The 13,544-nt window shown below is 30.2% G+C and overlaps 1 protein-coding gene across 2 annotated transcripts in view; it reads right to left on the reverse strand.

Moving 5' to 3' along the window:
* The window catches only part of LOC145287885 (betaine-homocysteine S-methyltransferase-like), a 71,226-nt gene that overhangs the window by 13,324 nt on the left and 44,358 nt on the right, over positions 1–13,544 (reverse strand). For both annotated transcript variants that reach the window (XM_080135801.1, XM_080135802.1), the window contains one exon: positions 2,589–2,692. In XM_080135801.1, coding sequence (XP_079991927.1) covers positions 2,589–2,692 — 104 coding nt within the window. The remainder of the gene's footprint in view (positions 1–2,588; positions 2,693–13,544) is intronic.

Below are 13,544 nucleotides of genomic sequence, written 5' to 3' on the forward strand. Positions count from 1 at the left end.
ATAAACAATTACCAAAAATTTACTTTTTTATATAGAAATAAAGAGGTAAATTAAAACATTAAATAAGAATAAACATTAAAGGACGATAAGTATATAATTATATAATAAAAATAAATATAGAAATAAACCAATTTATTTAGATTTAAAAAATAACATTATTATTGTTAAAAATATTTTTTTAAAAAGTCAAATAAATAGGAATAATTTGAGACAATTGAATATAAAAGGCTAAAGATTTCATCAAAGATTTAGTTATTTTTAAATTTCATTTAGAAATAAGAATATTCTAGAAAGTGGAATGAAAATCAGTTACCGATTGAAGCTGCAAAAACAAATGTTAAATTTTAAAGAGTTATCGAAGATAAAGAGAAAATAAAACAAAAAAATGAATATCAAAAGATAAACAAAACATGTTATTCCCCTTGAAATTTGATGTTATTGTATTTTTGTTAAATTAATCATGACTTACTTTTTCTGTATATTTTTTAATATATAAAATAACTCCTGAAATTAATTGTTATTAATTTCATGGTGCATGTTTAATTCATGGTTAAAATATTTTTTTTTACTTTTATCTTCAATGAAAGAAATTTTACAAAAAAAATCAAATCGTTTTTGAAATTCCCTTAATTGTATTCCCACTGTACCAAATTTTTTCGAGTATATAATGGTATATTTCAAAACAACAATTCCACAGGAATCAGAATCGTACTTGGTATCGGAATCATTAATCAACATTTTTCTGGAATCGGAAAAAATTTAGGAATCGTCCCAACACTAATTGATATACCATAAAACAGACAAATCTATATTTTAAGAAGTCATGGTGTTTTGGGAGTTTATCTATTTGTACACAAATAGAAATGTGTAATTAGTTGAGAAAATTAAAATAGACAGAGTACTTATTACTAAGGCAATAGGTTTTATGATATGAATACCAAAGTTTGCATCTCATCTAAGTCTAAAGGATTTTATAAATTTTTAATAATTAATATAGCATACTAACATAAAAATAATATATATATATATATATATATATATATGCTCTTGGAATACTATAAACATGGATATTTTATTTCTACCACTTTCTCTATATATATATCTGATTTTGGACTCAACCACCATGGGAACATACTCTCACGTGAAACCATTTTTTCTTTCTACCATCCGTTTAATTTTTTCTTTACTCCATCTGTTTCATTAATCTACATCTCACCATCACACTAGTATGATCCTTTTCATACTTATTTTCTTTAAATACTTTATAGGCAAAATTTCTTTATACATTTTGCTAATTCCTCCCCTCTGACGAGAAGGAAAGTATTTCTTTGAAACTCTGTGGATTAAGGACTTTCATCCCTATTTCTGTTTCTTTTCCGATAAATAAATATGTGTTTAACTCTGGCTAAAGTGTTTCTCAACATATTTTATTTAAGCTATTTACTCATATATATGTAATATATAAGCAATAACCTACAATAACAAGTATTCTTTTTGTTTCATGTCGAAACCATAATTCTTGTTTTGTGTCTTGGTGGATTATATCAAAATACATCTAAATGGTGAGGACCCAATTTGGGAGCTTTACAGAGTGCGGCGTCACCTCTTAGTTACAAACTATTACTTTCAGGGCCAAGCTAACCCAGAGTGATTGATAGTATCTGTCAAGGACTCATTTATGAGTTAATAGTATCCATCCAGGAAATAAAATGAAACTGCATGTAGAGATATAGACATATGAAAAACTAGTTAAAGCAAACACCATGAATAAATGTTGTGCATTGGGACTATGCCAGTAAATAGCAATTATGTTAACTAGTATGAATTTTGGTGAGGGTTATATTAGTACATGTCAAGATAACCTGGTGGCAAATGGAAATATACACTGCTGCAGGTGGCGTGATTGAAGCAAGGGGTCAAAGATTATGCCCTTAGACAAAACGCGCTAGAAATGCAAGAGTCGAATAATATGACAAAGAAGAGCATCATGTGTTTGAGGTTGAAGCAGAGTTTCTAAGCAGTCGGAGTCTGGATGCAAGGCAGATGAGATGCGTCTGACAAGGTAGAAATCTAAGTGAATGTTGTCTCGAGACATTGCCTATTCGTCAGTATCATTATGACTAACTTAAGAAAATTATGTAAATAAGTAATTAGTTACATGGTCTCTCCTAATGAATAATGTCTCTAAATAAAACCTTGAAACTCCAACAAGTCTCTATTGTGTTTTCATGAATGAGTAGGTTCGTCTTATGTTAAACAGAAGATCAACAACCACAAAAGGAGAACCATGATCGATACATGGAAAAGCAATGATCTGCGCACATAAGGACATTATTCTATTATTTTCTTGATTACTTGTGGGCAAGAATGTACACGTGAAAGACTACATGTTGATGTAATCGATGATGTGCAAATTTCGTTTACTATAAATATTTGAAAACATTAAGAATTATGCATAAAGACTTACCAAGAAAAAAAAAATCAGCATTATATAACCCAAAAAAGGTTTTTATACCATAAAAATAAAATAAACAGATGAACTTTTCATGAATTAAAATTAATGTATTTTCAAAAGCGAGTAATCTTACATTAATAGATATTTTGCCCATATAATCTCCTCTGTATTCAGATCCATCATGAAGGCATGCTCCATAGGAACCCACAGATCCAGCTACAAGTAATAATTTTCGATCTGTCAAAATGAAAATAAAGAGAAATTTTTAAAAAGAGATGCATTATCAAAAACGAAAAATTATGTTTCTGATAATCTGTAATAATAAGTAATGATTAGTAGTGATCTGTAGTAATAAGTAGTGATAAGTAGCGATCTGTAGTAATAAGTAGTGATCTGTAGTGATAAGTAGTGATCTGTAGTGATAAGTAGTGATCTATAGTAATAAGTAGTGATCTATAGTAATAAGTAGTGATCTATAATGATAAGTAGTGATCTATAATGATAAGTAGTGATCTATAATGATAAGTAGTGATCTATAGTAATAAGTAGTGATCTATAGTGATAAGTAGTGATCTATAGTGATAAGTAGTGATCTATAGTGATAAGTAGTGATCTATAGTAATAAGAAGTGATCTATAGTAATAAGAAGTGATCTATAGTGATAAGTAGTGATAAGTAGTGATCTGTAGTGATAAGTAGTGATCTATAGTGATAAGTAGTGATCTGTAGTAATAAGTAGTGATCTGTAGTAATAAGTAGTGATCTGTAGTAATAAGTAGTGATCTATAGTAATAAGAAGTGATCTATAGTAATAAGTAGTGATCTATAGTAATAAGTAGTGATAAGTAGTGATCTGTAGTGATAAGTAGTGATCTGTAGTGATCTGTAGTAATAAGTAGTGATCTATAGTGATAAGTAGTGATCTATAGTAATAAGTAGTGATTTATAGTGATAAGTAGTGATCTATAGTGATAAGTAGTGATCTATAGTGATAAGTAGTGATCTATAGTGATAAGTAGTGATCTGTAGTAATAAGTAGTGATCTATAGTAATAAGAAGTGATCTATAGTGATAAGTAGTGATAAGTAGTGATCTGTAGTAATAAGTAGTGATCTGTAGCGATAAGTAGTGATCTATAGTAATAAGTAGTGATCTATAGTAATAAGTAGTGATCTATAATGATAAGTAGTGATCTATAGTAATAAGTAGTGATTTATAGTGATAAGTAGTGATCTATAGTGATAAGTAGTGATCTATAGTGATAACAAGTGATCTATAGTGATAAGAAGTGATCTATAGTGATAAGTAGTAATAAGTAGTGATCTGTAGTGATAAGTAGTGATCTATAGTGATAAGTAGTGATCTATAGTGATAAGTAGTGATCTATAGTGATAAGTAGTGATCTATAGTGATAAGTAGTGATCTATAGTGATAAGTAGTGATCTATAGTGATAAGTAGTGATCTGTAGTAATAAGTAGTGATCTGTAGTAATAAGTAGTGATCTATAGTAATAAGAAGTGATCTATAGTGATAAGTAGTGATCTATAGTGATAAGTAGTGATCTATAGTGATAAGTAGTGATCTATAGTAATAAGTAGTGATTTATAGTGATAAGTAGTGATCTATAGTGATAAGTAGTGATCTATAGTGATAAGTAGTGATCTATAGTGATAAGTAGTGATCTATAGTAATAAGTAGTGATCTATAGTAATAAGTAGTGATCTATAGTAATAAGTAGTGATCTATAGTAATAAGTAGTTATAAGTAGTGATCTGTAGTAATAAGTAGTGATCTGTAGTGATAAGTAGTGATCTGTAGTGATAAGTAGTGATCTATAATAATAAGTAGTGATCTATAGTGATAAGTAGTGATCTATAGTAATAAGTAGTGATTTATAGTGATAAGTAGTGATCTATAGTGATAAGTAGTGATCTACAGTGATAAGTAGTGATCTATAGTGATAAGTAGTGATCTATAGTGATAAGTAGTGATCTATAGTAATAAGAAGTGATCTATAGTGATCTGTAGTAATAAGTAGTGATCTGTAGTGATAAGTAGTGATATGTAGTGATAAGTAGTGATCTATAGTGATAAGTAGTGATCTGTAGTAATAAGTAGTGATCTATAGTAATAAGAAGTGATCTTTAGTAATAAGTAGTGATTTATAGTGATAAGTAGTGATCTATAGTGATAAGTAGTGATCTATAGTGATAACAAGTGATCTATAGTGATAAGTAGTAATAAGTAGTGATCTGTAGTGATAAGTAGTGATCTATAGTGATAAGTAGTGATCTATAGTGATAAGTAGTGATCTATAGTGATAAGTAGTGATCTATAGTGATAAGTAGTGATCTATAGTAATAAGAAGTGATCTATAGTGATCTGTAGTAATAAGTAGTGATCTGTAGTGATAAGTAGTGATATGTAGTGATAAGTAGTGATCTATAGTGATAAGTAGTGATCTGTAGTAATAAGTAGTGATCTATAGTAATAAGTAGTGATCTATAGTAATAAGAAGTGATCTTTAGTAATAATTAGTGATCTATAGTAATAAGTAGTGATTTATAGTGATAAGTAGTGATCTATAGTGATAAGTAGTGATCTATAGTAATAAGTAGTGATCTATAGTGATAAGTAGTGATCTATAGTAATAAGTAGTGATCTATAGTGATAAGTAGTGATCTATAGTAATAAGTAGTGATAAGTAGTGATCCGTAGTAATAAGTAGTGATCTGTAGTGATCTATAGTAATAAGTAGTGATCTATAGTGATAAGTAGTGATCTATAGTAATAAGTAGTGATTTATAGTGATAAGTAGTGATCTATAGTGATAAGTAGTGATCTATAGTGATAAGTAGTGATCTGTAGTAATAAGTAGTGATCTATAGTAATAAGAAGTGATCTATAGTTATAAGTAGTGATAAGTAGTGATCTGTAGTAATAAGTAGTGATCTATAGTGATAAGTAGTGATCTGTAGTAATAAGTAGTGATCTATAGTAATAAGAAGTGATCTATAGTAATAAGTAGTGATTTATAGTGATAAGTAGTGATCTATAGTGATAAGTAGTGATCTATAGTAATAAGTAGTGATCTATAGTAATAAGTAGTGATCTATAGTGATGAGTAGTGATCTATAGTGATAAGTAGTGATAAGTAGTGATCTATAGAAATAAGAAGTGATCTATAGTGATAAGTAGTGATCTATAGTAATAAGTAGTGATCTGTAGTAATAAGTAGATCTGTAGTGATCTATGGTGATAAGTAGTGATCTTTAGTGATAAGTAGTGATCTATAGTGATAAGTAGTGATCTATAGTAATAAGTAGTGATCTATAGTGATAAGTAGTGATCTATAGTAATAAGTAGTGATCTATAGTAATAAGTAGTGATAAGTAGTGATCTGTAGTAATAAGTAGTGATCTGTAGTGATAAGTAGTGATCTGTAGTGATAAGTAGTGATCTATAGTAATAAGTAGTGATCTATAGTAATAAGTAGTGATCTATAGTGATAAGTAGTGATCTATAGTAATAAGTAGTGATTTATAGTGATAAGTAGTGATCTATAGTGATAAGTAGTGATCTATAGTGATAAGTAGTGATCTGTAGTAATAAGTAGTGATCTATAGTAATAAGAAGTGATCTATAGTGATAAGAAGTGATAAGTAGTGATCTGTAGTAATAAGTAGTGATCTGTAGTGATAAGTAGTGATCTGTAGTGATAAGTAGTGATCTATAGTGATAAGTAGTGATCTGTAGTAATAAGTAGTGATCTATAGTAATAAGAAGTGATCTATAGTAATAAGTAGTGATCTATAGTAATAAGTAGTGATCTATAATGATAAGTAGTGATCTATAGTAATAAGTAGTGATAAGTAGTGATCTATAGTGATAAGTAGTGATCTATAGTGATAAGTAGTGATCTGTAGTAATAAGTAGTGATCTATAGTAATAAGTTGTGATCTATAGTAATAAGAAGTGATCTTTAGTGATAAGTAGTGATAAGTAGTGATCTGTCGTAATAAGTAGTGATCTGTAGTGATAAGTAGTGATCTATAGTGATAAGTAGTGATCTGTAGTAATAAGTAGTGATCTATAGTAATAAGAAGTGATCTATAGTAATAAGTAGTGATCTATAGTGATAAGTAGTGATCTATAGTAATAAGTAGTGATCTATAGTGATAAGTAGTGATCTATAGTAATAAGTAGTGATCTATAGTAATAAGTAGTGATCTATAGTAATAAGTAGTGATCTATAGTGATGTAGTGATCTATAGTAATAAGTAGTGATCTATAGTGATAAGTAGTGATCTATAGTGATAAGTAGTGATCTATAGTGATAAGTAGTGATCTATAGTGATAAGTAGTGATAAGTAGTGATCTATAGAAATAAGAAGTGATCTATAGTGATAAGTAGTGATCTATAGTAATAAGTAGTGATCTGTAGTAATAAGTAGATCTGTAGTGATCTATGGTGATAAGTAGTGATCTTTAGTGATAAGTAGTGATCTATAGTGATAAGTAGTGATCTATAGTAATAAGTAGTGATCTATAGTGATAAGTAGTGATCTATAGTGATAAGTAGTGATCTATAGTGATAAGTAGTGATCTATAGTAATAAGTAGTGATATTGATCTGTAGTGATAAGTAGTGATCTATAGTAATAAGTAGTGATTAGTAATGATCTATAATAATAAGTAGTAATCTATAGTGAAAAGTAGTGATCTATTGTGAAAAGAAGTGATCTGTAGTGAAAAGTAGTGATCTGTAATAATAAGTAGTGATCTATAGTGATAAGTAGTGATCTGTAGTAATAAGTAGAGCTGTAGTGATCTATGGTGATAAGTAGTGATCTTTAGTGATAAGTAGTGATAAGTAGTGATCTTTAGTGATAAGTAGTGATAAGTAGTGATCTATAGAAATAAGTAGTGATCTATAGTAATAAGTAGGGCTGTGACAAGCATATTTTTTACAAAAGAATATTCTTTGCATATATTTCGTTAGAGAATATTCTTTTAACAAAAAGCATATTCTTTTTTTAAAGAATATTCCTTTAACAAAAAGCCTATTCTCTTAAAAAAAAGAATCTGCAAAATATTTATGGAATAAGTTGTGTCGAAAATATGTTGAAATAAATATTTGCATACGAGTCTTAATTTTACAAAGTTTTCTTTTTTATATAAATTAAATTAAACATGGTAAAACCTTCGTAGTTGTGAATTTACAATAACCTTTGGTTCTTAATGAGAGCCATTCTATTAGAGGATTATATTAGGGACGAAATATCCGCGTATCCTTTTTGCCCTAGGTCTCCAGGGCCGATATATATCGGCCCCGTAGTGTCGAAAGGATTGTAACTACAATTTGTATCGAAAAAATAGCCAGGTTTAAATATGGTCCAGTAATCTCCTAGGATTGGAACGAGTTTTTTTTTCATTATAAGGCTATTTTAGCGGACAACCAAAGAAGCTTTAATTTTGATAATTGAAAGACTAATTTAATTATAAAATGCAATAAATAAAATATTTAAGTTCCATAAAGTGTTCAATTGTTCACAGTATATAAACAGTATATACATTAATGAGTAGGGCAATGGCAAGAATATTCTTTAATAAAAAACAATTCTTTACATATATTGGGTTAGAGAATATTCTTTTGATAAAAAGCATATTCCTTAAAAAAAAAAAAAGAATATGCTTTTTAAAAAAGAATATGCAAAATATTCATGGAATAAGTTTTGTTTTGCCAAAAATATGCTGAAAGAAAATATTTGGATAAGAGTTTTTAATTTATTCATTTTTTTAGATGAATTAAACGTAGTATAACCCTAACAGATGTGAATTTACATAAAAAAAAGGGCCTAAAATTTGGTCTGTTGAAAAAGAGTGATATTATAGGCATATATATAAATATGTACAGACATCTCGTCCTTGTAGATACTTAAAGTGTGTTAGTACCCAGGACGAATTTACAAGATCTAAAAAAAACTAAACAAAAAATGCCGAAAATAATTAGCACTCCTGCTGAACGGATGGCAAGATATGCCGATGAATTTGAAGATTACCAGTTAACTGGCAATTGCTTAACCTGCAAATACTGCAATATCCAGGTAGGAACAAACTTTAATACATAAAATTTGCAATATAGTTGACTAATAGATTGGCGTTGTTATAGTAGTTTTGTTTTTGAAATTCTATAATGGTAAATCTAGCTGTATTAAACTTTGAACGTTGAAATTTACAATTTATTTTATCTACTTTTTACGTTAATTAATAAATGTTAATCGGCTTCAAATAACTTTTTCCACCCTTCCTTTAAATGTATATATTACCATTAAATAATTGATTTTTATTTTTACAGATCAAAAGTTGTAAAAAATCTCTAATAAAGCAGCATTTAAAAACCAACGCACATCTGGCAAAAAAGACCTACACGGCAACGTTAGCCGAAGTTCCTACTGCAGCAACTGATTTAGGAGCCAGTACGAATAATTTGTTCAATGCTGACTTTTGCAAAGCGTTGATTGCAGCGGATATTCCGTTTCATAAACTGAGCAATAATGTGTTCAAAGACTTTCTTCATAGGTACACATAGAAATATTCCAAATCAGACTACACTAAGAAAATATTACGTTAGTGAAGTGTACGAAGCAAAAGTGAAGTCATTCAGAGAAAAAGCTGTTGGAATGAAACTGTGAGTCTCAATTGATGAAACCACTGATGTAGAGCAGCGTTTTATTGCTTGCTTTGTGTTTGGCATTCTTGGGGTAGAAGAGGAACGCAGCAAGTGCTATTTGGGAAATATTGCATGTCTGCCAAAAGTTAATCATTCTACAATTGCTGCTTTTTTTAACGATTCGTTGCAGTTTTTGTGGCCGCAGCAAGTCCTTTATAATAATGTGCTCCTTATAACCACTGATTCAACTGCATATATGTCCAAAGCTATGAATGCTCTTCAGGTTTTATACCCAAAAATGGTGCACATTACTTGTTTAGCCCATGGCTTGCACAGGGTTGCGGAATTAGTCAGGCAGGCGCACCCAAAAGTAAATAAACTGATTTCAACTGTAAAAAGTATCTTTTTAAAAGCACCCAATCGGATCAAAAAGTTCAGGGAACTAGCCCCAGAAGTGCCCCTTCCACCGAGTCCCATTGTAACAAGATGGGGTACATGGTTAGACGCAGCGCATTATTACGCCAAACATTTGCCCGAAATTACTCCTGTCATAATGTCTCTAAATTCAACAGAGGCCCAAAGTATATTGGAGCCCAAAAAACTGTTGGATGAGGAATCACTGCCATTTGATCTCGGCTTTATCGCCAACAGTTTTTCCATTTTAACAAAAGATATTGCAAAGTTGGAGACTAAAGGGCTGAGTCTTTCAAAATCTATTGAATTAATTAGAGAGGTCGAAATGACACTTGAGGAGATGGATGACTCCCAATTTCGTAAAAAACTGAAGAATGTCATTTCAAAGAACAAAGGTTTTGCTACTTTAAAACGTCTTGATGCACTTATTAGTGGGAAGGCTTTTGAAAATGAAGGAAATTTGGATGACATAGATCATTTAAAAGTTTTAAGTGCCGAAGAAATGGCCAGCTTGAAATATGCCCCGGTAGTCTCATGCGACGTGGAACAAGTTTTTTCCCAGTATAAGACCGTTTTAGCAGACAACCGCAGAAGTTTCAATTTTGAGAACTTAAAAACGCATTTAATTGTAAAATGCAATGAATAAAATATTTGTTTAAGCTTGATAGTGTTTAATTGTTAGAAGTATTTATAGCATAAAAATAAACGTTTTTTCTATATATTTTCTTGCGTTTTCGGCATTAACTGAAGCTTTCACAAAATCATCAATAGAATTTATAAAAAAACAAATAATTAACCCTTTCGACCCTAACATTGCAAAATTACCAACTACTCAACTATACCCGTTCTATTAAAATACTATAGTAAGGCCGAAATATCTGTAGGTCTTCTTTTACCTTAAATCCCCATGGCCAATATATCGGCCCATTGGAATCGAAAGGGTTAATATTGTTGCAAACGTAAATCTAAGGTACCTAGCATAAATATATTCGCTTGAAGTACTGTGAAAATATGCGATTTATAAAAATAAATATACGGTAGCCAAAGAGAATATTCCGTCTCAAAGCAGCATATTCTTTTTAAAAAGAATATTCCTATGCAAAAAAAGCATATTCTTTTTAAAAAAGAATATTCCCGTGTAAAAAAAGCATATTCTCGAGCATATTCTTAAAGAATATTTCCGGCATATAAAAAGAATATAGAGCATATTTGAAAGAGAATATTGTAACAGCCCTAGTAATATATAGTGATCTATAGAAATAAGTAGTGATCTATAGAAATAAGTAGTGATCTATAGAAATAAGTAGTGATCTATAGTAATAAGTAGTGATCTATAGTAATAAGTAGTGATCTATAGTAATAAGTAGTGATCTGTAGTGATCTATAGTGATAAGTAGTGATCTATAGTAATAAGTAGTGATCTATAGTGATAAGTAGTGATCTATAGTGATAAGTAGTGATCTGTAGTAATAAGTAGTGATCTGTAGTAATAAGTAGTGATTTATAGTAATAAGTAGTGATCTATAGTGATAAGTAGTGATCTATAGTGATAAGTAGTGATCTATAGTAATAAGTAGTGATCTATAGTAATAAGTAGTGATCTGTAGTGATCTATAGTGATAAGTAGTGATCTATAGTGATAAGTAGTGATCTATAGTAATAAGTAGTGATCTATAGTAATAAGTAGTGATCTATAGTGATAAGTAGTGATCTATAGTGATAAGTAGTGATCTATAGTAATAAGTAGTGATCTATAGTAATAAGTAGTGATCTATAGTGATAAATAGTGATCTATAGTGATAAGTAGTGATCTGTAGTATAAAGTAGGGCTATGACAACAGCATATTCTTTTCATTATTTTGACTTGAGTATATATCCGACACATTTAATAAACTGAGAACCACATCACTCTATATAAAGCATATAAGATATTTCAGGATACACACTCGAGTGTCAAAACATTTAAAATAACATGCTGTTGTCCCAGCCCTAGTAATAAGTAGTGATCTGCAGTGATAAGTAGTGATCTATAATTATAAATAGTAAGATTGTGCATCTAAAAAGTAAGAATAAGTTTAAGGCTTCCAAAATTCATTCTAGAATTGCCGCAAAGACCTGTAACACAACGGATAAAGTACTAAGTAAATTCAATTCTAAGTGACACTTCTCTTCTCGAGGTTGAAGGTTCAATCCTCAATGCAGATGTTATAAAGAATACAATTGTGAATTACTCAAGTCATGGCTGATGGAACAAGAGCATGCTCCCTCCGTGCATTAAATAAAGGGTCCGATTCAAAATTATGTGCAGATTATTGAGTTCTACAAAAAAAAATTGCTGAGTATGATAAGGTACACCTGAAGAAAGCCGAAGCTTACATCAGTGGAAACGTGAAAACAGCACTCAACATTGCCATCTTAAAAACCTCTGCTTTAGTGGCAAACTATCGAATCTGAATGGAATCCTTTATTTATTCCACAGTGGTAGCATGCTCTTGTTCCCTCAGCCACGATTGAGTAGAAGTCCTAAATAATTTGCAATTGAATTTTTGGTCACCCACACTAAAGATTGAACCGTCAACCTCCAGAAGAGTGTAACAATAAATTTGACCAAGTACTCCATCCACTAAGTCACAGGTCCTTGCGTACTCTTCTAGAGGTTGGAGGTTCAATCCTGACTGCAGGTGACCCATAATACACTTCTGAATCACTTAAGACTTTTACCCAGTCATGGCTGATGGAAGAAGAGCAAGCTCCCTCCGGGGATTAAATAAAGGGTCTGATTCAAAATTATGTGCAGATTTTTGAATTTGATAAAAAGATTGATGAGTATAGTAAGGTACATCTGTAGAAGACTGGAGGTTACATCGGCCGAAACGTTGTACAAACAACACTCACGCTGAGAACAGTTGTCTGAATAATCAAAATAATAATAATATGAAAAATTATGTTTATAAAAACATTTTGATACTGTTGAGATCACTTTACTCATGTATGGAGTCCCAAATCATTTGTACAATGTGATTACTTACATAAAAGATATGACTTCCTCTTAACTCCCTTTTCAGCTTGACCATTGCAGTGGCAACATGTTGTCGAATCCCTTTCTCTTGTCCTCTTCACTATTTATTCACTCATGTGACAACATTGTTGTCTACTGTTCCTATTTCGGCCAGACAAGTTCTATGACATGTGGTCAGTCTCTTCATCCAAATATACCCCTACACATCTTTATAAGTCCATCTTTTCATATATCGATCTATTAGAAGGATTGACATGTGTGCATAATTTCAGTGCATTACTTATAAGCAAATAAATCAATGTAGTTATTTTAATTATTTCTTATTATATGAATAAGAAAGGTTGAATAATATATGTTCAGAGACAGTAATTTTTATGTTGTTGCCGTAAGAACTGATTGATGGGGATGGTTGGAAAAACGGGGACGAGCCAGAAATGACCCAATAACAAATTTGGTCCTAACTGTTTTCTATTCATTCTTTTTTTCTTCTATCTTATATATGTAATTGAATATAAAAAAAAGGGATGAATTAGGTTTCAAGGACCCCAGAAATACAAAACGATAAGAAAGGACAAATTTGGGTCTACACCGATTTCTTGATCTTTGCACACTGTAAACAATTGAATAATAAACCGGAGTTGTTTTGTTTTTCGTCACAATGAAAAATAATCTTTTGTTTTACCAAATAGAGACAAGGTTTCATTTGTTTATTGAAAAAGTAAAGGAAAATATAAAAACGCCCATCAGAATAATATTTAATATACTTAATTCCTTTTTTCTAAAAATAAATCTTTTCCTATACTAAAAAAAAAACTGATATCCTTATGAAAAATAAAACAATGCAGGTTTATTATTTGCTTACAGTATGCGCAGATCAACATCCCCCCCAAAAATAAAAATACCTAATGAATTTGTTCCTTAAGTCTTTGCTTATTTTTGGGGCCCTTGAAACCTAATTGATCCATGTAAGTAAATGTTATAAA

This window comes from Euprymna scolopes, chromosome 11 (genome assembly GCF_053919585.1).
Source record: "Euprymna scolopes isolate OS-2025 chromosome 11, ASM5391958v1, whole genome shotgun sequence".
Lineage (NCBI taxonomy): Eukaryota > Metazoa > Mollusca > Cephalopoda > Sepiida > Sepiolidae > Euprymna > Euprymna scolopes.